Below are 26,693 nucleotides of genomic sequence, written 5' to 3'. Positions count from 1 at the left end.
CGTCGATATCACAGCAGTCTAGTTAGCCTGCTGGTAGCTACTGAATGCCAAGACCAGGGAGCAGCCAATTACACAGAGGAATGCTGGCATGTAAAGTCACTAGTCAGTGTTCCTGAATTAATCTACTTGATACAGAACGGGTGACCAAGTACATCAAAAGTGGAACAGCACCTGTCTGTACAAAATCAGCATCGAGCAAGTGAAGCACTTTCGGCAAACTTTAAAAATCTGGCTAACCTAACTTTTTACCAGCTGTCTCACATCACTGAAAATGTTGAAGAATGCACAGCAACACATGTCCTTCTTCAACACCTGTGTAAACTCATGGAATTAATTGTCCTAAACTGATTAGTTTCAACGATATAGGCTGTTCTGATCCCTCTGCAGGCTGAATTTTGATCTGGCAGGTCATGCACTGTTGAAATACTGAACAGTGTACAACACACAGGGAAAGGAATTGAAGAAAGGCTAATAGCTGGACATGCTTTTGTGGATCTAAGTGCAGTGTAGCACCCACTTCAGCAATCATAGGCCCTTCAGGCCTATAAAATGCCATACACAACCACCAGCCCACCTCAAACAGGATGGGAGTAAGAAGGGATTGTGTGGTTGGACAACCCTCCAGAAAGGGATCGAGTGTTAATAAAACGTACCAGGCGGTACAAAGGAGAGAAAGAAGACAGATTAAGAGTGGCAATAGCCACAGACAATTTTATAAAATGGAGATTCTTTGTAAGTGATATCACTAAGTGTGAGATTAACACAAAATGAAATCTACAGCTAATTTCACACAATGCTCATTTGGCCCAACGTACTCAGAGACCTTTTAGTGGGGCACACATTCATGTAGCTTGGTTATTTCCCATTTACCACTTACTAGGGCTGCTTCCTGCTCCTTTCCAATAAGGAATATCAAAGAACGATTTCCAGAATGATGAGATCACCCATAGAATGCCATGAAATTGTCACAGGGCTGCCAAAGGCCACCTGTCCAATGGAGTGTATATGTGAGTCATCTGAAATGACCACCTGTCCCACTCAGTGGATGTTCAGTTGCAGTAACGGCATGCAAATTCTAACCTTTGTCACCAATGAATAGCAGTCAGCATGGGTGCTTGAACCAGTTGCCTGCTGCACTGTTGCTAGTCCCTTGATTCAGTTGTTCAACAGTTGCATGTGTATTCGCCCATACACATCACCGCAGCTGTCATTCATCCTTGTCATCTATGGTCTGTGGTGCACCAAACTTTGGTGCCAGTGTTGGGTAGCACCATTTAGCTCAGCAAAGTATACTTTAACCATGGTGCCATGCAAACAGTTTACAAACTTAGTGATTTCAGAAATGCTTCCATCCTTGGCCTGAATCTCAGTGATCATGCCCTTTTGGATGCCAGATAAATTGCTCCATTTTTGCACAACAACAATGACTGCACTGTTTTCTATGTCCTCCCTTGACACGCTTTGTGTGTCCTCCACTATTAGTGCTGCTACCTACCGTCTGTGAGTGGTTATAGCTCGCTGATGTCGTACAGAGGTAGTAGTCACATTAATGAGGTTGAACCATGTATTTGAAGTAATACATAAGGATAGTGTTATGGGTCTGTATAAAACTATAATTTTTTGTCTACAGAACTTACATTGTTGCTATTTACAATTAATAAATGTATTTAAACATATTATCCAGTCAGGTCATTTTCACATTTTAGAAATGAATTAACCAACTTTCATTTCATTTCTAAAGTACATTGTGTCCTTTGTACTCCCACTGCAGATGTCACAGCCTGTTATGATCCAAACTTAATAAATCTCATTCTCTATGTAAGTAATTGCAAAAAGTATGTAATTTTCTCATATAGTTTTTGTAATTACTATTTTTTCATTTATATAGGAAATAATAAGTGCTCAGAAATGCTCAGCAGAAGAAGGGTCTCGAGATATGCAAGGGGAAGCAACTGATGTAGCAAATACTGTGTTTACCGAGCATTTAAGTGTGTCGATTGAGAAGGAAATGGAGCTAATAGAACTCCTAAATAAAGCTCTTCATGCATGGACTCAGCTTTTAGACCATGTGAGTATAAAACTTTTTGTATGTAGTATTCATGCTGCCCATCTGCTTTTTCTTAAACTTTTTGTAGCATGTTAAAATGTTATTTCTGCTGCTGTATAACTATGCCTAATCCCTGGGTTTGGGATTGTAAAACATATTTCAGGTATGTGTTTATCATTACTCCGTGGGGAAAAAGAAATGGAAAAAACATTGGATGTTTATACAGTGAAAATTTCAAAGTTATTAGTGCATATTAATAAATCCATCTGTGGAACACGTAAACTGAAGAAAATATATGTGTATGTTGCAAGGTTTTATTCGTCTTAACAATGCTTTTATCACACTTTGACTAAAATAATTCTGGAATAAGATAAGTGATTGCTCTGCAACCACAATTGGGACATTTTATTCATCTGTTTCTGTATTACTTTTAGTACTGTTACTACTATTAGTACTGCTGACATTCAGAAGACTGGTTTCAAAGTTTTCAATTCCGTTATCAAATGTATGTTATACAATAGTTCAAGAAGGATCCTATAAGTGAGTATGGTACAAATGGCTAAATTCTACATTGCCAGTTTCAAAAGATAGGAATAGAAGGGAATGATTGTCAGATAACCAGAATGTAGCCTCACTAGAAACAAAAGGAATTTGAAGAGTATTGTCATGCACTTCCTTGTAAGATACTGGTTAATTCCATAGATTATAAAGACAGAATTAACCGAAATGAAATTCTACAGTTCTCCAAAAATAATGGCAGCCTGGAAACAAAAAAGGCAAACTTGAACAAAATAACAAGCCTTTGTTCATACTTCTGATGAATACTTGCTAATGAAGAATGATTTTTGGGCCTTTGATATACTGAGGCTGACCTTACTTCTTTTGCAATCCCCTTCACTTTCCAAATAGTTTGCATTGATGAGAGCAAATAGATACATCATCACACTCAAACCTTACAAATGACACAGCGACATCCACTCTGGTATTGGTACTCTGGAACCATATGTTTGCTGTCCAAAGCCACCACACACTGTGGAATTGAGCACTTTCCCAAATACCTCTGCAGTGTTGCCTCTTCTGAAGCAAGCACGTATTTGCATGTTTGTGGATTATTGACTATAAATGTTAAGTGTGAAATAAGTGTTTCACCTTCTAGAGAAATCAACCTAACTCAAATAGTTTTCCAGGGATTTCATCAGAACCTGGAAAATATCTGGGATAATGTTGCACTAGATTACGTGAACTGGAACTTCAAACTGGAATAACTGTCTTTGGTAGATGTTTCAGAGTCAGCATATTTTACTTTGCTATCAGCAGCCCAACAGAATGAAGCATTACTTCAAAATCAAAATCATGGGTACAGTTATTAAATACAGTACTCGTTGACACTTTAATCTCTTCCAGTGTGCTCTAACATGGATTGCATAAAAGACATCAATTATCCCTGTATTTGGACTTCTCCCTGCAATTTCATCATTGTCCCAAAAAAATAATGGATGCTGCAACAGTTTCTGTTACCAAAGAAGACTTCTTGATCACTGGTACAGTGTGCATGATTCCTGATTGTATCTAGGTGTGAATGGAATTGCACATCCACATGTATCTCAAAATAGAAGCATGCATCTACACACAAGGCTCTTCTTGTGTATGAGGTAAACACAGGTTCATGGTGGCCATACCAAGTACAGTGAGAGAAGAGTCTGACAGTTGAAGTGGCCTTGGCACACTTGCTTCACACTTTCATGACTACCAATCAGGTCATGAAATTTTGTTTGCATTACTGTGGCAATGCCCCAGTGTTTCCATAGTGCTAGATGAACCCTGCCTTCAGTCAGCGGTGCCATGTGCTTTGTACAGGTTTGTTTTGTACATGTGCATTCTGCTAATTCTGTAAGTTCCTGGCTGTGTGTGTTGAAAATGGCTTCCTGTAGTGCAGAGAACAACACTTTCAGAATAGGAGCTATGCTGAAATCTCAAGCATGCGAATTTATATACAGATTGCATGTTTACTTTGAAAGGGAAAGGACAATAGTGTGGCCATTTGATACCAGTGAGTAAATTGATAAACAGGGTGGCAAAAGCATTGAACATCTGTAGAACTACAGAGTGTCACAAATGACAAAGAGGCTGCCCATTCAGCTTAGAGCCCTGTTATTGTGACGCCTGGAAGATCAAGGAAAAGATTGTGCCATGTGACAAAAATAAAAAAAAAAGCCTTTGACAAAAGTGCTATCATGTAATGTGTATACACTTACTACAGCAGAAGTAAGTAACTGACATTTAAAAAGTTGGTGGTATCACTTTCAGTGGTTTGTTCACAGCCAGAACGGCAAGTCACTCCGTTGTTGTTGTTGTCTCTCTCTCTCTCTCTCTCTCTCTCTCTCTCTCTCTCTCTCTCTCTCTCTCTCTTTTAAATTGGCTTCTGCTGAAAAAGTTCCCAAGGAGGAGCATACTAAGGGAATGCGGAGACATTGTGGCATGGAGATGTTTCCTGCACGAGTTGCTAGCAGTGAATCTGGAGAATGTAATATGGATTGATGAAACATGGGTCAGTGTGTGTCATCATCGATCTGCCACAAGGACAGTCGAAAATGTGCCATGAAACTCGGAGTGTGCCATCTGGTAAGGGAGGGTGACTAATTATTGTTCATGATGGCTCCATGAGCAGTTTTGTGCATGATGCTAAAATGATGTTACTATAAAAAAACTGTAGATTACCATGAGAAAATGAATGCAGATACATTTAAAGACTAGTTCATTACTCGTTGGCTACCAAATGTCAGTTCTGGTGGTGTTTTTGTAATAGACAATGCACCGTACCATTTTGTACAATTAAATAAGGCACCAATGACTGTCTCAAGGAGAGACAACATAGTCAGCTGGTTGAAAAGTAATAAAGTAGGCTTTTACTAGAATATATGAAAAGCAGAACTTCTGGAGTTAGTGAAACAGTAGAAGCCACAGAAGACACAGCAAGTAATTGATATATTAGCAGGCTTTGACCAGAATATATGAAAAGCAGAACTTCTAGAGTTAGTAAAACAGTAGATGCCACAGAAGACAGCAAGAAATTGATATATTAGCGGAGAACCATGGCCACAAAGTTAGTCTTCCACTGTACCACGTCTGTTACAGCGCCATCAAACTTATCTGGGCTCAAATAAAAGCAGATTTTGCGGAGCAAAATAAGACATTTGTGTTGTGAGACAGAGAGATGCTGATAAATGGTGCTGTCACACTGAATAACACCAGAAAATTGGAAGAACATCATGGACCATGTGTGAAAAGTGGTACAATGTCAAACATAGAAGACAGCATAAGAGAAAAATCCATAAAAAGTATTGTATTTCTTTATCAGATGATGACAGCAACAGTGAAGATACCAAAGCCTGTGTGGCCATGAGAAGGGGTGATCAATCATATGATGATGAACCTAGGGTTTCCAATCTCCCACACAAAAATGAAGGTAATGTCTACATTTGATATTTTACGTTTAACATTTGTGCATTTTGCTGTGTCTTGTTAATGTTGAAAATAAATTTGCCTGTTTGTATGTAACGAGGCAAACACTGATAGCGCATGAGAAAAAACCTTTTAATCAAGGAACACATCACTCAGTAGAATGCTGCAATGAATTTTGCGGCATATTTTTGGGCTCTATAGCCCTGGCTGCCAAAGGGTGTGAGGGGAAGGTCTGTCACTCTGCTCCCTGTCCTGCCAGTTGCTGGCCCACTGCTCTTCCAGATCAAATACAGGCAACTGCACTGGCAGCTGTCAGAGCTCTTCTCTCGCCGTTTGGAGTATAGGTGCAATGCACACAAATATAGCTGCACCTTAACACTTACTTGGTTAGTGAATGTCTAACTGTTAGGGCACACAGTGAAAAGGGCACTGATGTACTTTGAAAATACATTCCATGATGGACAGCCATCAGGAAACTCAAGCCTGACCAGTCTGTTGAAAATTTGAAATACAAATATGCTGTTTGCTATCAGTTGTGGCATATTTTAACAAAATAGGCTTGGGTCAGTATCGCATTCCTCATGCTTTTGTGTCTTGCAAGGCCAGCCATCTGTCAGTACTGTTCGCACTATATTAGTTAGACTACTCTCACTTGGAGAGGAATCATCATTTTCTTGATAATTTCACTGTAGCCTAAGGTTACATGTCAGCTCAATGATAATTTCCTTTTATTAAATTTCCGCACCTTGGAATTTGAATAAAATTCCCATTGTATTAATATAACTAATCATTTTTGGTTGACTCCCAGCCTCAAAGCTCAGTTTATATTATGTGAAATGTAATTTCTAATCACCATTTAGTTGAGGCGTAAAGTCATCAATAGGCACATAAAGAAGACTGAAAATTATTGCTACCTTGCAGGTGAATTCTCCTTCAGAACTAGTAGAGTAGAGTAAATATATCTAACTGTTGTGCCAGTTAAATACATTCTGTTGGCACTGCAACTTGAATGGGGTGTGGATTATGTCAGTTGGTTGGGCAAGGGTGTAGTGTGACATGTCATTCTGGAATTACGTGACCCACTTCCCTGCTTTCCATGGCCGATGAAAGATGTTTGCAAATTATGGTAGGTAGTAAGTGGGAAGTTCCCCATTTTCTCTAAGTGTTTTATGGTATGAGCAGATTTTAATTGTACCAATCCTGTGCTGTAAGCGAGGCAGGCCGTGACTGCGCTCTTCTGCCTGCTGGATGGAGTTGTATGCTGTGTGGAGCCGTGGTAGAAGGGCATGGAGAGAATGTGACTTCTGTCATGTCAAAGAAATGCTCACCAGAGAACAAATGATGTTGAAATATATTTGTACAATTTGTTATTGTGTTGATGGACTCCGTTAGATGTACATTTTCTTGTCTACCTGAAATACACGCAGATGTAAGCGATCTCTCATAGAATTGCATATTAAAACAATACATCGAGTTTAAACTATTTTGGTGTGTTAGTTCACTGAGAAGAGCTGTCCATGGTTAAAGGGGCACTGATCAGCAGGAGCCTATCAGCATAAGAAATATAGTGACCTATAAATATACTGCATGTACTTCGAAGAATTAACGTATGAATATCCTACAGATCGACGAATGAATTGGTTTTCTACATATTAACACCTATCACCAAAATAGGAAAGGTAGGAAGAAAATTAAAGTTCGTGACCCTGGTGGAGGGCATGAAAGAAAAAAGGTGTGAAGAATGGTAGGAAAAGGTGATTTTCAGTATTTTTTTTATGAAATTAACTGAGAAGATATGTCGATGTCCAGGTCAATCAAAGTTAACAACTGGAAGTCCATTAGTACACACACTGTGTGGTTGGATTCAAATCAGTAACATATTAAAGAAAAAGACTTCTATGTTGGTTGTAACGAGAAAAAGAAGAAATTGTTTTAATAACAGAAGATACAAATTGTGGTTGTTCGCAGCAACGGAGTCAACCATTACAACATAGTACGTGTTACGGAATAGCAGACATGAGTCATGTGTACACATTTGGAGTTGCAACACAGAAGACTAGAGGGGCACGTGTAGTGTTAGACACACGTATGTTAAATAAACAAATAGAAATAAAAAGAGATTAACCTGTATGTATTGATGATTTGTTAGTAGAATTTGAACATGAAGAATTTTTGTTCAGTGACTTTAACAGATGGCTATTGGTAAGTTGGTCTACACGAAGAATTGAGAAAATATACAGCATTTCAATATGATGGTGAATCATACCAATTTTGAGTTTTATGCTTTGGATTGAACATCTCAGTTTTTGTGTTTATAAGAGCACTTGATGAAGCACTAGGGAAGGAATTGCTTCAAGAGTTAATGTATGTCAATGTCATTTTGATAGCATTGAAAAGATGAGAATGGCATTGTAGAACATTGGTTAAGTCTTTAAAGAAATTACAAGAAAAAGGTTATTATTAAGCTTGTGAAGTCTCACTTTAGAAAGGAAGAACTCAGGTGCCTGGGACACTTGATGGTTGTGCACGGGATAAAACCTGATCCGAAACAGACCATAGCTAGGAGTGTGCAGAACCATGAAATGTAAAGCAGTTAATTTCATTTCTTGGATTAGCAGGATTTTATCGTAGACACATACAAAGCCAACCCATGAACGAACTCGGAATGTTATCCTTATTGAAACAGAAATCAAAATGGATATGAGTTGAAGGAACAACAGAAGCATTTCAAAACATTAAGCTATCTTTGGTGAATGCATCCATATTGAAACATACAAGATTAAGTGAAACCTTCAGACTAGCATTTGATGCTTAACTACATGGCAACTGAGAGAGAATTACTTAGTTATGTGAAGTATTCAAAAATTTCAAACATTAATTTGGGGATCTAAAATAAGCAGTTATGCAGACCATCTTACGCTAGCATTCTTGATGGAAAGTCTGTTCTTGCACAGACACCTGTTGCAATGGCTCTTACTCTCGCAGTCAATATCATACAGAAATCATTTTCATTAAAGGCTCACAAAATGTAATCCCAGACACGTTATCTATACTACCTGTACATAAGAATGACATTAAGCAAGCTAGTGGACCAGAGTTGACTTTCACTATAAATTTTCTGTTATTACGTTACACTAATGATAAAGTAAGAAAATTGGCAATAGGAATTAAACATGGTATTAAAGGAATTGCTATTTTAGTCATAAAATAAGCAACGCCAAACTGACACTACAAGCAACAGAGGATAAATCAGTGTGATTGTTTTTGATTAGATTAGATGTATTTTTCATTCCAATTGATCTGTAGTGAGGAGATCTTCTGGGATGTGAAACATGTCAGAAAATAGGAATACACAAAAATATTCACAAAGTAAGAACAGATATGCTAATGTACCTTTAAAAAAAGAATCTTAAGTGTATTTACATTTAAAAAGATATAAAACTTGTCACCAAATATTAAATGTTCAGTACACTGAGGTGCATGTGATAATAGTTGGGCTATTGTAGCCACACATAATCAAATCAAATAAATATATAAAAAATACTTTACAACACTTATTTGCAATGATTGCATTACTGCATGAAATTTGTACTGAAGTCAGATTCTACATAATATTTACATTATGCGATGTTTCAAATAACATAAGTGCATCAGGCGGTTCTCCTAAGAAATTCATGGATGGAGTAGGAGGAGTTGCCCGTTAATAATTCCTTTAGGCTCTTCTCAAACTGAACTTTATTATTAGTTAAACTTATTATGGCTGCTGGCATGTTATTGAAAATATGTATTGCTGAATAGTGGGCACCTTTCAGAACCAAAGTAGGTGACTTTAAATCTTCGTGGAAAGAGGATGAATTGTTCTGGAGAGAAAAAGAAGATAAATCACACTGCAGGTTGTGTACTCCACAAACAGTAGGCCTGCCGAATGTTTTAATATGTTGATGTGAAAGAAGTAGTAGACCACTGAGAAGAGCTGATCCATGATTAAAAGGGCACTGATTAGCAGGACCCTCAGAGAACAAGACCAGTAAATAATTGCAAAAATTCTGCTGGTCAACCAATGAATTGTGTCACCTTACAACACCTATCACTGAAATATGAAAAATAGGTAGAAGCAATTCAAGCAGAGAAATGAAGTGGGAAATGGAAGGGAGGATTGGGGAAGGTTGGTCGACAGCTGTGAGGAGTGACAGCAGGAGTGTGTGGTAGGAATGTAGCATCGGAGAGCTCATTCTGTCCAAGGCAGGTAGAGATGTTCACAGTGACATGGAGGAGTGAATTGGGAGGGTGACTTAGAACAGAGGAAGTATGCAAATATTGAGAGAAGGGTATGAGTGTAGAATGAGTAAAGTTAGCCATGGGGCAGGGCCTGGGGCTAGCGAAGATTGAGGCCTGGCTGTTTACAAGTTCAAAGGATATGTATCGAGCAGGTCTTGCAGTTGGGTCTTTGATGGGTATGATCCATGTGGCAAGGGACTGTGAAGAGGTATGTCATAAAGGTAGAGGAATTTGTGGATATTGTACATGAAATCTGTTTGCGGACTTGGTTTGGGCTGTAATACTTGTCTGCGAATTCCGCAGTAAAACCTTCGGCATACTGGGCAAGCAGTTGCTTGTCACAACAGATCCATAGGTGGCCAGACTGTATTGGAGACTTATTGTGTAGAAAGGTAGACAACTGTTAGAAATCAATTACTGTTGATGGACAGAGGATTGTAGGAAGCCATTGAAGAGGGGACATCAATACCCAGGATGCGAGCAAGTTGGGCTTAGGAGTACCAGATGAAGCAGATGAAGAGAAGTTGTAGTGGTTGTGGAGGAATGAGGAATTATGTCTTAGCCATGCATCCAGACGATGAAGTTATCATCAATGAACCTATAACAGAAAAGAGTATTGTGATGTTAAGTGGCTAGGCAGATTTTCGTCAGAGGTTCATAAACTGTTTGGCGTAAGATGGTGTGAGGTACGTGGTCATGGCCATACTGCATACTTGTTTGTGAATCTTCCCCCCAAAGGAGAAGTACCATTACCGCATGTGATATAAAGCACTTAATAAGTGAAGTACAGCACAACAAACTTGCATCTGGATGCACCTGACTAGGGATTATTTCTAAATACTTGACACTGATTGGTTGCATTGTATGAAATACTGACAGTATTGTGAAAGGGATAGATTTGCTACTCACTATATAGTGGAGATGCTGAGTCGCAGGTAGGTGCAGCAAAAAGACTGTCAAACAAGTAACCTTTTAGCCTAAAAGGCTTTCATCAGAATAAGACACCCCCCCCCCCCACACACACACACACAGAGAAACAGAGAGAGAGAGAGAGAGAGAGAGAGAGAGAGAGAGAGAGAGAGAGAGATGACCACAGTCTCTGGCTGCTGAGGCCAGTGTCTCTGTTATACGGTGCGTAGCAATCTGTTCTTTTCATGATATTGTTATTATTCCATCCAGGATTTTTTAGTGATACATTCTGATCTATAATTAGCTAGAAAATAATGACCTGTTCAGTTTTCCATAAACTGCACTGACCTTACGTTGCTCTTCTTTTTTTATGCCTGGCACATGCACTTGAGCAATTGAATCACCCACACCTACTTAATAGCAGCAAGCAATTCCTTATGCCCATATGATGGCAGCCACATCATGGATTGCATTCTATAAGATGCCAAATTTATGATATCTCCGTTGTCAATGGAAGATAAATCCTAATCTTTCTTCTTTGCATGAGATACTAAAAATGCTGGGAAACTGTACTAAATTGTGACTGCTCGCTGCCATCCACAGTTCATAGACTTTTTATCACTGATCAAAAACATTCCAAATATCCTCAATAAGATTGAGCTCAGAGGACCTGAGTGGCCTCAAAAGTACCCTAATATCCATAGTCTGTTTTCCCAAACACACTCCCACAATTTGGGAGTCATTGATAGTGTGGTGCAGCAATGCATTAACTCCCTGAAGGTAGTATATACTGCACATGTGGTTGTATAGGTGAATAAACAGATTCACATGGTCAGCCAGTAGGTTTTTTTATCAATGGCCAATGACCAACATCACGAGATATACAGGGTGATTCAAAAAGAATACCACAACTTTAGGAATTTAAAACTCTGCAACGACAAAAGGCAGAGCTAAGCACTATCTGTCGGCGAATTAAGGGAGCTATAAAGTTTCATTTAGTTGTACATTTGTTCGCTTGAGGTGCTGTTGACTAGGCGTCAGCGTCAGTTGATGCTAAGATGGCGACCGCTCAACAGAAAGCTTTTTGTGTTATTGAGTACGGCAGAAGTGAATCGACGACAGTTGTTCAGCGTGCATTTCGAACGAAGTATGGTGTTAAACCTCCTGATAGGTGGTGTATTAAACGTTGGTATAAACAGTTTACAGAGAATGGGTGTTTGTGCAAAGGGAAAAGTTCTGGACGTGACAGAGCACTTCATCACTGGCCTCCAAGAAGCCCTGATCTTACCCCCTGCGATTTTTTCTTATGGGGGTATATTAAGGATATGGTGTTTCAGCCACCTCTCCCAGCCACCATTGATGATTTGAAACGAGAAATAACAGCAGCTATCCAAACTGTTACGCCTGATATGCTACAGAGAGTGTGGAACGAGTTAGAGTATCGGGTTGGTATTGCTCGTGTGTCTGGAGGGGGCCATATTGAACATCTCTGAACTTGTTTTTGAGTGAAAAAAAACCTTTTTAAATACTCTTTGTAATGATGTATAACAGAAGGTTATATTATGTTTCTTTCATTAAATACACATTTTTAAAGTTGTGGTATTCCTTTTGAATCACCCTGTATATTGAGGGGCTCATTCCCCCTCCAATAACAACACATCTCTCATATTAGTATATTCCCATCACCCTTTTGGCTCTTAGGATGCAGCCCCTTGTGGTTTTTTACATTTGTCTTTAATGTGTACAAATATGTGCCATTTAGGCGACCTCCTTTCTGTACTTTAAGCATTGAATGGTCCTGCAGTCATGCTTATGTCTGTGCCCTGTGATGTATGGAGAGTAGAGATATCTGTGTGGGGGTGGTATCTTATTTGTCCCTAGTGAGTAGATTGTTTGGGCTGGTATGACTGTTCACCAGATGTTTCAGATGTGGTATTAGTAGTGGCAGTGGGGGTGGTTGTTGTTGAGCAAAGAATTGTTGAATGATTTGCGTTGTATATTCACTGTTACAAACTGCAATTTTCATCAGCAACTGTTGATATGAACAAGTTGGTTCCACAGCAGTTGACACTTGTGCACTGGCTATCATACTGATGGCCACTACACAGCCATGTAACATCCTGGTGACGTGATAAGCCAAATTATACCATTTGCCATTGTGATTTTTAGTCTCTCCAAGGGATCAGCTATTTGTAATTCAGTTGCTCATGAATGGATGCATGTAGTGTTTCTCATACTGATATTTGTCAGTCTTCAATCGGGTAATGTTATTAGATCCTCATTCGTGAACATTATTAATTTCTCTCTTCTGCCATCTTCACAAAGTTACAAAACAAGATTTATATCATTTGTACTGTTCCACAACAATGCTATGGTTCACTTATTCTCATTTCGTTGAATTGTTCTGGGTATTTGAAGCATACAGTGTTGTTGAGTTTTAGTAATATCTTGAATTATAGCCAGCCATAATGTTGAACATGTCACAGATAAAATAAAATGAATTATTCTTTTCTACTTTGTCTCTTGAATGAAGAACATAATGATGCCAGTTGGTGTGGCTACATCTATTTTCACCATCTTTATTTGGAAATATAGTGTTTCATTCTTGTTTCTTACTTCTATGTGAGTTCTGTGCATTCTCATGAAATGACTTTTCTCCTTTTTAGGTGCATTTTATTACTTCTGATATGCAACCCTTTTTTAAACATATCTTGGACAGTATAGAAGCAGCATCTTATTTCTATGGCTTAAATGGTTGCACAATTCACAAAATATACTGTTGGATTGTGTACTATAAGGTTGCTGTATCTCTGGAGATGAAAAATGCAGAACTTCATGGTATGCTCAGTATAGTATAGCAATGTTTGTTTTATTGTACAAATGGTAATCTTAATCAAAAGCAAAGCTTTATGCAAGCGTATTTTTTACCTTACTCATAAATTTGGTGTCTGTTGAGGCACACCGTTTTAGTTTTTCATTAGTCACAAATTACTGTGTCCTGTTGGAGGCTCACTTAACCAGTTAGGTACACATGTCCTCCTGTAAAAATATTGCTAATAAAGAATATTAGCTGCTATTTAAAGCATCTTTTCTCTGTTTGATTTCCATTGTTCATTGGTTCCTAGCAATTGTAAAAGACAGGAAGTACGGTTTAAAATTTATGTTGTCATGGATCAAATATACTTCAGGGTACTGGATAGTGACTATAAAACAGTACAATTCAAAGATCAAGAGATCTTATAAAGTCCAAATAACAATATTATGTCAAGGTATGTCTAATACGCATCAAGGTTTTTGTTACACAGATCAACAAATTGCAACTTCTTTTTCTGCATATGGTTTCTAAGTGTGTGAATTTGTGTAATTTTTTGTGCTTATTTCAGAGATGCAACAAGATTTCCTACATATCACATTTCTGAGAAACAAAGTAATAATAAAATCATATCTATTTTATTTGCAATGTGTAGCAAACAGTAACAAAACCAGAGTATGATTAGTGCAACCCTAAACTTACTCTAAGACTCTCATAGAACATTAAAACAATTGCCATATTATATAAAAATTCACTTATATCATCGAAACAATGATTACAATTAAAACTGTTAATTTATTGCAGTTTAATATTACTTCATTTGGAGAAACAGGATGCTTTTATTTTGCAAGATGTCATCAGTATCTCTAAATGAAAATCGACTGTAACCACTCACCGACGAGGGATTTCAGCACCTTCATAGCAATATTCCTTAGTAAGAATGTCTTGATGGGAACATTGATTCTGTTCATCAATAGCAGCAGAAAAGTTTTTTATTTGGAAAAAGATGAAGGATCAAGTTGCAACATTATAAACACTCTCTCTCTCTCTCTCTCTCTCTCTCTCTCTCTCTCTCTCACACACACACACACACACACACACACACACACACACACACACACACACCTTTTTTAGTTCAGTCACTATGGAAATATTCATTTGCCCTCTGGTATTCTGAAAACCTGGAACAATAGCTTTGAAAGGATTACAACCATGTAACTCTACATCTGTGAGTTTAGCATAAAAGGTTTCATTGATAAACAGTTTTCTGATTTGTTGTCCAATAAACACACATTTCAACTTAGCCTCATTGATCTTGGAAAACAATATGAGGGCTGTTCGAAAAATAAGGTCCGATTGGATGCGAAATGGAAACCACAGTGAAAATCAAAAACTTTTTCACAACAGTTAGCCACTCCGTCCAGCTACCTTTCTAAATAGTTGCCGCTCCAACTTAGACATTTGTCGCAGCATTGTACAAACTTTTCAGTACCGCACCAGGGAAAGCAGCCACCTGTGCTTTCTGCCAATTCTCTATGCTGGTCTGCCTTTCACTGTTTGTCCGAAAATGTGGTCTTCGAAGCCAGCAGTTCATATGAGCAGAGATGGGTGATCAAAAACTTACCATTGAAAATGCTGCAGGGGTGTCTTCATTGCCCCTGCTGAATGTGGCTGAGAATTGTCTTGAAGAAAGAAATGCATTACATTTATGTTATGTGGTTTGCATAGCTTCAGGTGAATTATCTCAATAGGTCCACATACTTGGTGGGAGACTGTTGTTTTAGGAATTTCTACATGATCACTTCGTGCTCTGAACTGGAAAGAGCAATGTGAAGTAATCAACAGGCACCCTAAAGACACTGCCCAACACATCCATGCAAAGTTCCATCGGATTTTCACGGGAGGTTCCATTTTGAACCAAATTAGACCTTACTTTCCAAATACACCTGATACTTCTCTTCAGTGGTTGAAAGCCACACCCTGTTAATCAGGAGGGTTTGCAGAATTCTTCTTTAGGGTTAACTTAATATGAAGAGGAGGTAGTATGACTTCACTAAGCATAGCTAGTGTTTTATTGACATTTTCCTTTCCTGCCGCATCCCTTTGTCTAACAGGCTAGTCCTTGATATTGTATTTCTTTTTGTTGCCCCAGAAACACAGAAAACAACATTATTTTGTAAAACTAGCCTTTAAACCTGTAACTAGTGCAACAGCTTGTAAATCACAATAGGTGGTCATGTGCTAATATTTATCTGTTATTATAGGCCATCTGTTTTGAGCTGACTGCAATGTAATTAAAAAGAGTTACAGACTTGCGCCGGGCGAACAGTCTACCCGATGGGAGGCCCTAGTCACATGACATTTATTTTACCAGACACGTTTCGCTTTTGTTCATAAAGCATCTTCTTTGGTATACTGTAAATTGGATACATATGCTTGTACATTTTTTTTATTCTTTTCAGTTAAAAAAGGTTTTTTATTTTATTTTTTTTATGAAGTTAGTCTGTAAGCTACTTATGGTGTTTCTTTACATAGTCTGGACCTTCCCCTCTTTTAGCAGTGGCTGATGTTGACAGGCTTCATTTCACATCTGCAGTTTTTGGCATTTTGCGTTATTTCCTGCGGTGCACTATTTATAATTGACTTTCTTAACTGTTTTTCATTCATCACTGCTGCAGTGTTTATGCCTGTTCATTTGTTTTCGTTCACGTTGTGAGTGTTGCCAGCCTATGAAACGATTTTCTCTGTGTGTGTGTGTGTGTGTGTGTGTGTGTGTGTGTGTGTGTGTGTGAGAGAGAGAGAGAGAGAGAGAGAGAGAGAGAGAGAGAGAGAATATATTTGTAAAATATTATGTTAAAATCAGATCCAACAGATTCAAAGCAAGCTGAGAAACACTCTAAAAGACATTGAACAGACAATAGAAAACAATGAAAAAGGAAAACTTATACAAACAAATCGCAGTGCACCTTCCCTCCGATGCCATCCAAAGGTACACAAGAAAGATCTCCATGTCAGAGCTATTGTGAATTATAGAAATGCTCCCACTTACCCACTTGCAAGATACATGTTGAAAATCTTATCAGAAAACTACAAATTACAAGAAGACAGGACTATAAGAAACACCACACAATTGATTCAGTACATAAGACGTACAAGTTCCAAACACAGCCACCCTCCTGTCATTTGATGTAGAGAATATGTATCCCAATATACCAATAACTGAAACAATAAACATTATAGAACAAAATCTTAAGACACACAGTACACTTTCACATGAATACATCAAAGAAACAGTCAGGCTTCTAGAGCTAATAACAGAACAGAATTATTTTCAGTTCAATAATGAATTCTATTCACAAAGTGAAGGATTACCAATGGGATCTCCAGTGTCCGGACCCAAGCAAACATATTTATGAAGCATGTAGAACAGATTATATTTAACAAAATAGTGCCAAATAGGTACAACATCCTTTACTGGATTAGATATATGGATGGTATCTTGTGCCTGATAGATGAACCAAACAATAAAATTAGCCAGTTACACACAGACATAAATTCTGTTCATAATAAGATACATTTTACCAATAGAGAAAGATAAAATAGACAGTTAAATTTCTTGGATATTGCCATAAAGATTCAAAACAATTGTCACACATTTGCCATATACCGAAAACTGATGACAACAACAGATACAGTTATACAAGAGACATCACAACACCCCAATTCTCAAAAGAAGGCAGCACTTAGATACATGCTCCACAGACTAAACACAGTACCATTAGCTACAGACAATTACAAAAAAGCAATGAATACTATAATACAGATAGCCACAAACAATGGATACAAAGAGAACTTAAGTAACAAACCTGAGCAAGAAAATCAAGAAACAGGAAAGAACAAACACCCAACTGTCACCAACACAAGGACAAAATCACACTCAAAGAAATACACAAAATACAAGAATAGAAACAGCACAAAGTATGAAAGAAACAGAAAGTAAAAGATGGTACACAATGACATATAATCACAAATACACACACAGAATATCCAATATTTTCAAAAAACAAGGCATAAAAATAGCACACCAAACCAACAACTCAATTCAGAAATCAGGAATACACCAACTGAAATGCAGTACATTGATGGAAGATACATAGGTCAAACCAGGAGGACATTTGACACCAGATACTAAGAGCATGGAAGTATAGGACAAATCATTCAACTTTTGCAGAACACCAACATAAAATTACAACCAGAGACACAGACATGGAAATCATAATGATAAACAACAAAAAACACCTCACGTTACAAGAAAAGTACCACATCCAAAAAACCGTAACAGAAAAGAAACAACTCATAAATGATCAGATCAACTTGGCAAACCACACACTCTTTAAACTGATTGATCAATTAGTATAACATTAAAAGTACAAATATAACCACAAGCTCCATTTACCACTACTGTTTCCTCTCATATCTGTCCCATAATCACTGTCCAGGCCATCTCTCTTCTCTCTCTCTCTCTCTCTCTCTCTCTCTCTCTCACACACACACACACACACACACACACACACACACACACACACAATCGTTTCATACGTTGGCAACACTCACAGTGTGAACGAAAACAAATGAAGAGGCATAAAAACTGCAGCAGTGATGAATAAAAAAAAGTTAAGAAAGTCAATCATAAATAGTGCAGCTCAGGAAATAAAGCAAAATGCCAAAAATTGCAAATGTGAACTGAAACCTGTCGACATCAGCCACTGCTAGCGAGAGGGGAAAGTGCAGACTATGTAAAGAAATACCGTAAGTAGCTTACAGACTAACTTCATAAACAAAAAACACGCTGTTTTTAACCTAAAAGAATCAAAAATTAAATGTACAAATGTATGTATCCAATTTACAGAATACCACAGAAGATGCTTTATAAATAAAAGTGAAATGCTTCTGGTGTAATTATTTTTAATTACATTGGAGTCAGCTCAAGACAAATAACCTATAACAACATATGTTAACAGCTGCTGCAGAAGATGGCCACACAAACAAAAGCTAATCGTTATATTTAATAGTCTCCAGTAGCAGGAACATATTTCATTTTGTTTTATTCTTATTGACTGAATGAAGCAAAGGTAATGATAAAAATTTATTTCCAGTATACACCTTTCGGTACAAACTGATATCGTCACCTTATATATATATATAAATTACACAATATAAAGAAAAAAAATAGCGAGACTGATGATACATCACAAAAGGAAAGCATTATCATCTCGTCTCTCCAAATAAACTGCTCTTAAACTTTGTAATAAATTAATTTCACAGTGACACTTTTTATATTTTGAATATATAGAGAAATAAAATAACAGAATTGAATGAAAAGGTAGAAAAATAATATAGATTTCTAAATATTCCGAAAACCTTACATTAGACCACATTTCTAAGAGTACATTTTGATTCTACAACCAAATATACATCAAGACTCGTGCATCACACACGACACACAATGGCTGTTGACCAGTGTTAACAGTTACTTCCCAGGCATTTTTTCTCCAAAGCAATTAACTGTTACCCTCTACACTGAGGCGACACGGGATAGCAATGTACACATATACAGATGGCGGTAGTATCGCATACATAAGATATAAAAGGGAAGTGCATTGGCAGAATTGTCATTTGTACTCAAGACGATTCATGTGAAAAGCTTTCTGACGTGATTGCGGCTGCATTATGGGAATTAACAGACTTTGAATGCAGAATGGTAGTTGGAGGTAGATGCATGGGATGCTCCATTTCAGAAATCATTTGGGAATTCAGTATTCTGAGATCCCACAGTGCCAAGATTCTGCCAAAAATAAAAAAAAAATTTGGGCATTACCTCTCACCACAGACAACACAGTGCCTGATTGCCTTCACTTAACGACCAAGAGCAGCAGCATTTATGTAGAGTTGTTGGTGCTAACAGACAAACAACACTGCATGAAATAACCATAGAAATCAATCTGGGATGTATGACAAATGTATTATTTGGGACATTGCAGTGAAATTTGGCATTAATGGGCTATGGCAGCAAATGACAGACGCGAGTGCCTTTGCTAACAGCAAAACATCACCTGAAGTGACTCTCCTGGGTTCGTGGCCATATCAGTTGGACCCTATATGACTGGAAAACCGTGGTTTGATCAAATGAGTCCCTATTTCAGTTGGTAAGTCCATAATGATGTGCGCTGTGTTTACATGGATCACTGACTGGAAATGGTTATGTTCAGCTACTTTGCACCTTCCAAGGACTACATGTTCCCAAACAATGATGGAATTTTTATGCACCATGTCACTGGGCCACAATTGTGTGTGATTGGTTTGAACATTCTCGACAATTCAGGCTAATGATTTGGTGAGCCAAATCACCTGACATGAATTCCATCAAACATTTGTGAGACATAAACAAGAGGTCAGTTTGTGCACAACATTACAAGTATTTTCCGCAACTAACTCTTCTACTGTTTTCATTAAACCATTAGTTCAAAATTTATTTGAGATATTGTCTGTAGGCAGGGTGGTTATAATTAAACTTTCGCTACTTGAGAGGCCCATATGAGAAATGAAACTTTGTGGAAACACTTGTAAGGGCATGCAGAAGAGAAATAAAGAACAAACATTGAAAGCCACATGGTTTAAATTCCACATGAGGAAGTAACGTTTGTTAATAGCGAACCGTGTTTACATTCCAGGTTACAAATGTTGCTTCATCTGATGACCATCTGGATCCACAACAGCCTGGAATGGCACTAGATATACCGTTTCACAGTTGTTCACAGTACTTCTCGAATGGTGGACCATGGAATGGTCAGTGGTCAAGACACAGCCCATGCACTGTTCGAAGATCACACTTTACGTCCTGCATTCTCGGCCATGGCAACAGTAACTTCTTCAGCAGTTTGTGGCAGAATTGGCCTTCCATGTCATGTTCTTTAACTCCAATGTAGAAAGAAGACCTCTCCGTACTCTTTAATGCATTGATACTCACAAAGAGCAGCAGGACCATTGCTGTTATTATGGTAAAACAGCTTTACAGGTAAAGCCCTGCTCATCTTGTCCAGACCCATGTTGGCTGTGTGCTACTGTAATGCACACTGATGTTTGTATCAACCATACGTTGCCGTACCAGTACCTGTGCTTTACGGCAAATCATGACATTAACACTACTAACAATGCAAATGCTGAACATCATTCCTATAAAGTTGGCTAACTGTAAGGTAAATAGTTTTCCATCCAGACTGGCCTAAGTAGCGAAAGTTTTATTGTAACCACCCTTTATTTTTCTGTTAGCCATCAGAACCACTGGAACCATAAAATGAACTCTCAATATATTTCCTGATAGAAACATAATATTATGGGTGGATATTAAAAAAATGTTAAAGTTCTCCCTGGACAATGCCAGAAGCAGAGCCGAATGAGTCAGTGACCCAAATGGAATGCCAGTAAGAGAGAAATAGCAGCAAATACAGAAGCTATTGTGACACCTTTAAAGGGCTGAGTGCTCAAGCAAGCAATGCAGCAAAATGACATCATGGCACCTGAGGGATATTGTCATAAAGGTGATTGTGCAAAGTCTGACAAGAAAGCTCAAATTGGGTGCAAGGGTAACTATTCAGTTCCTGACACAGCAGAAAAGTGTGTCTGAAAGGCAAAGTTGTGAAATCCTGAACCGATCAAGAGCACTGACAAACTTAGAAAACTAGGGCACATTTGGTCACCTCCAAGGAAGGATAACGTCATTGACATAGCTCAGCAAGCAGAAGTACTGTGACTCTTGCAGCTAGATTCTGTGTTGCAGCTAACCAGTTGGTGATTGCTAATTTAGATGTCATGGAGAAGGATGATGTACGTATGTCAAGTGAGGAACTTTGTCGCAAGCAAACTGTCGTCGTGCCTCCATCAGGTGAGAAATTAAAGCATTTACAAGGATACATTAAGAAAGCTATGGAAAACATTTTACTGCAGTTTATGTATTTATTTAATCCAAATGCTCTGTTTCCAGTGATGCTGGTCATGCAGCGCAGGATATCAACGGAGAACAACAGTCCTGTATACAGGAAACTGTACAGGGTCCAGATATGTATCCATCTATTAATGGAAGGATTTATTGATCAGCAGCTGGCTGATAAGATTAATGGATATAGTGACAGCCCATGGGATGCATTTGCTGTCCTGTTTCCAAAGAAATCACCAGGTGACACTAAGAAAAACGGATCATGCTTTGATTGCCAGTTCCTCATTGCAAGAGCTGTCACTGATGTGTATCCCATACCGAACATAATAGAGACTCTGAACATCTTGGGTCAGTGCAAATATTTTTCCACAGTGAAATTAAGGAGTGGATATCATCATCTAGCTGTAGCAATAGAGGACTGGCTGAAAACCCTTTTACCCGATTACCAGTACCATCGAATGCTGTTCAGAATAAAAAATGCATCAGCTACTTTTCAAAGACTGTTGCATAACATACTTAGAGGCTTAAAGTGGAAATGATGCATGGAAACGATGCACGGTCTATCTGCACAACATCGTAGTGTTTTCTAAGGACATGGTGGAATATGTCCAACAAATGGAAGAGCTGTTCAAGAGACTGCAAACAGCATGGCTAATGATGATTATTGATAAATGTCATTTTGCAGCAGCTGTCTTGGGCATGTGACCAGTCAAGAAGCTATAAAAACCAATCAGAAGTTTGGAACTTCTTGCCACCACAGACAGCTAAACAGTTGCAATCAGTTTTAGGCCTTTATAATTATTATAGGAAATTTGTAAAGAATTTTGAAAATCCTCTAAACTGTGTATTAAAGAAAGTAGCAAAATTTGAATGGTCTACCAAATGTCAAACAGCGTTTGATGCCTTGAACCAGACACTGATGTCAAATCCAGTTTTAGTATTTTCCAATTCGAAAAAGAATTCATTTTGTCCTGTTATGCAAGCAGTGTGGCAGTGGGATGCGTTCTCAGCCAGAGTATCGATAACAAGGACATCTGTAGCGTACACACCCAGATAACTGAACAAAGCAGAACAAGATTATTCCACTATGGATACAGAAATGTTAAGTTACCTATGGGCACTTCTTACTTCTGTTGTAATTCGTATGGTCAAAAGTTTGAAGTAGTGATGGATCAACCTGCATTAAAGTGTTTGATAGGATTAAAAGACCCTTCCAGTAGGATCACCCATATGACCATTGACTGCTATATCCATTTAAACTGAACCTGAGTCAGTGATGTAAACATGTCAATGTATTTTAATACAAAAAATTCTCTTTCCTATGTTCATATTTGACACACTGTTATAAAATTGTATAGGGGCTTATACATTTCTGCCAAAGTTAAGCGAAATTGATTACAAGGTGATGCACAAATCAGGGATAGTATAAACAGGAAAAGTGCAGGTCTGCAAGCACTGGGCAACAGCAGTGTCAAGTGGAAGAGCGCAAAGTTGACACTGGCTGTCAGATATTCATCTCACAGTGACACTTCTTGATGCACAATGGCTTACTGTGCAGAACAACAAAGTGCAGACCACACATGGTGATAACCACAGCATTCTGAGCCGAAGCTTTGAGACAAGGTCATGGCAGTTATAGAGCAACTGACCAATGAGTGTTTGAAAAGTATTGGTGGAGGACAAGGAAACAGAATGTCGAGCAATATGTTAGGAACTGCATGCCTTATGTGCAACTGGCTGATCTTAGTCACCAACCAATTCCATTGCAAAGACTACCAAAAGCATTGAAACCATTGGAAATAATAGGACTGATACCTTACAGCTATTTAATACAGAGTTCGTACGCTTAGTGAAATTTTTAAAAAGTCCTTATTTCAGGTGCTAAATTTTAAGGACCCTTAAAAAGTCTTAATTTTTATATGTCTTTCAAAAATTACTATTGCTCAACATGTCATTCGTGAAATGATCTGTATCTTCATTTAATTCTTTTTACTTCAGAAAAGGACAATTTGGTGTGGCAAGTTTACATACTGTGTGGGTACCAGGACGTCATTTTAAGCTACCTTATTAAATTCTATACGCACTACATGATGCCACTTTGAGAATAATCAAAGAGGACAACAGCTTTTGTGATGATGTCTTACTGAAACTGTAATTGTCAAAACAGATGTTTTTCTTCAGCAAGTAATGCTAGGCAGTCGTACATGCTACAGCTTGACAATAGAAGAAAAAAAAAGAAAAAAAACATAAGCTGAGGTATGTCTCTGAAAGAAACAGAAAATTTAAATAAGAATTGGAATCATTAAAGAAGAAGAGAGCGTGTTTATAGAAACTGGTGTTGGAAAGCTAGAAAAATTTGCTGATTAGTCATCAGAGAAAGCAAGGAAGACTGTAGATATTGCACTTTGTTGTCAGTCAAAAATTCGTCAAACAGCTGAGGAAAAAAATGGAGGAAATAAGCGAAACTGAGAAGCAAGTTCAACAAAAAGAGAAGAGTCTGAAGAACTGAGTGAAAATTATTTAATGCCGCTATCCCACATTAAAATGAGCATGGTAACTAAAAAATTAAAAAAAGACCAAATGTAAAGTGCTGCTAAGGTGTTTTTTTAAGCAGTGTAAAGTGTTATATAATTAAGCGATTAAATCTCCATACATTTTTTCTCAACAATTTTGTAAAGTGTTAGATGAAATTTGTGCTCAAACTGAGTATTACTTTTTCATACTATGATCTACAAGTCAGTATCATTGCACAAGGGGGTGTTTATGCTAGAAACTCCAGATTCATTAAAGAAATGTTTTAATAGTGAGGTAAGGTATTCTTATATTTTAAAGTTTACATGTTTTATGTTAAAAATAATTTGTTGAAGCCTACTGCATATGAAATTGCGGTTGGTTTACTTGTTTAAGGTTTTTATGTAGACTGTGCATAAATACAAGCAGTGATCCCTTAAAAACACCTTAATTTAAAAGAAAGAAAGAGAGAGAGAGAGAGAGAGAAGGAACAGCCAATAGTGATCAATGTGTACATAGGATACCTTATGCATTTAGACAGCATTGATATTTAGGATTATGACCAAATTTTTAGTTTACCTTCGATGGTCATGTTGCTCACTGATTGTCTTTGTACTGAAGGACATTACCACTTTTTTTTTTGTGCTACGTATTGTGTTTTAGGGGGTTAGTTTCTTTCTCATTCTTTGTTGGTAAGTTATGTAATGGGTAGAACAGAAGATGCTTTTATTGTGTGTTGGGGTACGAGTAGTGCAAAACGGCTAAGCAGGAAAGGCTAGAGGACAAATGTAGGGTTTTAGAAGCATATTTCGCTGGGGGAAAGATAGATACCGCCTACAGGAAAATTAAAAAGACCTTTGTAGGAAAGAGAAGCAGCTGTATGAATATCAAGAGCTCAGATGAAAAACCAGTCCTAAGCAAAGAAGGGAAAGCAGAAAGGGAGATGTACTTGACGGCGTTATTATGGAAATAGAAGAGGACAAATATGATGACGAAATGGGAAATATAATACTGCATGAAGAATTTGACAGAGCATTGAAAGACCTAAGTTGAAACAAGGCCCTGGAAGTAGATAGCATTTTGTTAAAACTACTGATGGTCTTGGGAGAGCCAGCCATGACAAAACTCTTCCATCTGGTGAGCAAGATGTACGAGACAAGTGAAACACTCTCTGACTTCAAGAAGAATATAATAATCCCAATTCCAAAGAAAGCCAGTGCTGACAGGTGTGAAAATTACTGAACTATCAATTTAATATGTCATGGCTGCAAAATACTAACACGAATCATTTACAAAAGAATTGAAAAACTGGTAGAATCTGACCTTAGGGAAGATAAGTTTGGATTCCGGAGAAATGTAGGAACACACGAGGCAATACTGACCCTACGACTTCTCATACAAGATAAGTTAAGGGAAAGCTAACCTACGTTTATAGCATTTGTTGACTTAGAGGAAGCTTTTGACAGTATTGACTGGAATACTCTCTTTCAAACTCTAAAAGTGGCAGGCGTAAGCTACAGGGAGTGAAATACTATTTACAACTTGTATAGAAACCAAACGACAGTTACAAGAGTTGGAGAGCATGAAAGGGAAGCAGTGGTTGAGAAGGAAGTGAGACAGGATTGTAGCCTATCCCCAATGTTATTCAATCGTATATTGAGCAAGCAGTAAAGGAAAAAACAGAAAAATTTGGAGTAGGAATTGAAGTCCAGGGAGAAGAAATAAAAACTTTGGGGTTTGCCGGTGAAATTGTAATTCTGTCAGAGACAGAGCAGTTCAACGGAATCGACAATGTCTCGAAAGGAGAATATAAGATGAATGTCAACAAAAGCAGAATGAGAATAATGGAATGCAGTCAAATTAAATCAGGTGATGCTGAGGGAAATAATTAGGAAATGAGGCATTTAAAGTAGTAGATGAGCTTTGCTATTTGGGCAGCAAAGTAACTGATGGTGGTGAAAGTAGAGAGGGTATAAAATGTAGACTGGCTATGAAGAAGAGAAATTTGTTAGCATCGAATATAGATGCAGTTGTTTGGAAGTCTTTTCTGAAGTTATTTGTGTAGTCGTGTATGGAAGTGAAACGTGGCTGATAAACAATTTAGACAAGAAGAGAATAGAAGTTTTTGAAACGCGGTGCTACAGAAGAATGCTGAAGATTATGTGAGTAGATCATGTAACTGATGAGGAGGTTCTGAATAGAATTGGCGAGAAAAGAAATTTGTGGCACAATCCGACCAAAAGAAAGAGTTGGTTGACAGGACACATTCTGAGTCATCGAAGGATCACCATCTTAGTATTGGAGGGAAGCATGCAGGATAAAAATTGGAGGAGACCAAGAGATGAATACAGCAAGCAGGTTCAGGGGGATGTAAGTTCCAGTAGTTATTTGGAGATGAAGAGGCTTGCACAGGATACAGTGGCATGGAGAGCTGTATCAAGTTAGTCTTCAGACTGAAGACCACAACTAACAATAGAGTTGTGTTGTTCAACCCATGTTGTCTCTCCTTTTGAATAGGGGACGGGAAGTAAAAACAGTTTCTTTCTGTCAGGTGGTGTACAAATATATGGGTGTCGTGGAGGAATGAGGTGTGTAGATGGCAGCAAGCACTTTTTGAGCTGCGTTAAGAAGCAGCAGAAAGGAGTAATCCTGACAGAAAAACAAGCACAGTACCTTAGTTT

At 38.0% G+C, this 26,693-nt stretch overlaps 1 protein-coding gene across 1 annotated transcript in view; it reads left to right on the top strand.

Moving 5' to 3' along the window:
- The window catches only part of LOC126262833 (uncharacterized), a 267,488-nt gene that overhangs the window by 147,697 nt on the left and 93,098 nt on the right, over positions 1-26,693 (top strand). The window contains exons 10-11 of the mRNA XM_049959686.1: positions 1,889-2,068; positions 13,363-13,534. Coding sequence (XP_049815643.1) covers positions 1,889-2,068; positions 13,363-13,534 — 352 coding nt within the window. The remainder of the gene's footprint in view (positions 1-1,888; positions 2,069-13,362; positions 13,535-26,693) is intronic.

Source organism: Schistocerca nitens, chromosome 6 (genome assembly GCF_023898315.1).
Source record: "Schistocerca nitens isolate TAMUIC-IGC-003100 chromosome 6, iqSchNite1.1, whole genome shotgun sequence".
Lineage (NCBI taxonomy): Eukaryota > Metazoa > Arthropoda > Insecta > Orthoptera > Acrididae > Schistocerca > Schistocerca nitens.
This window is presented reverse-complemented; position numbering and strand designations above follow the sequence as displayed.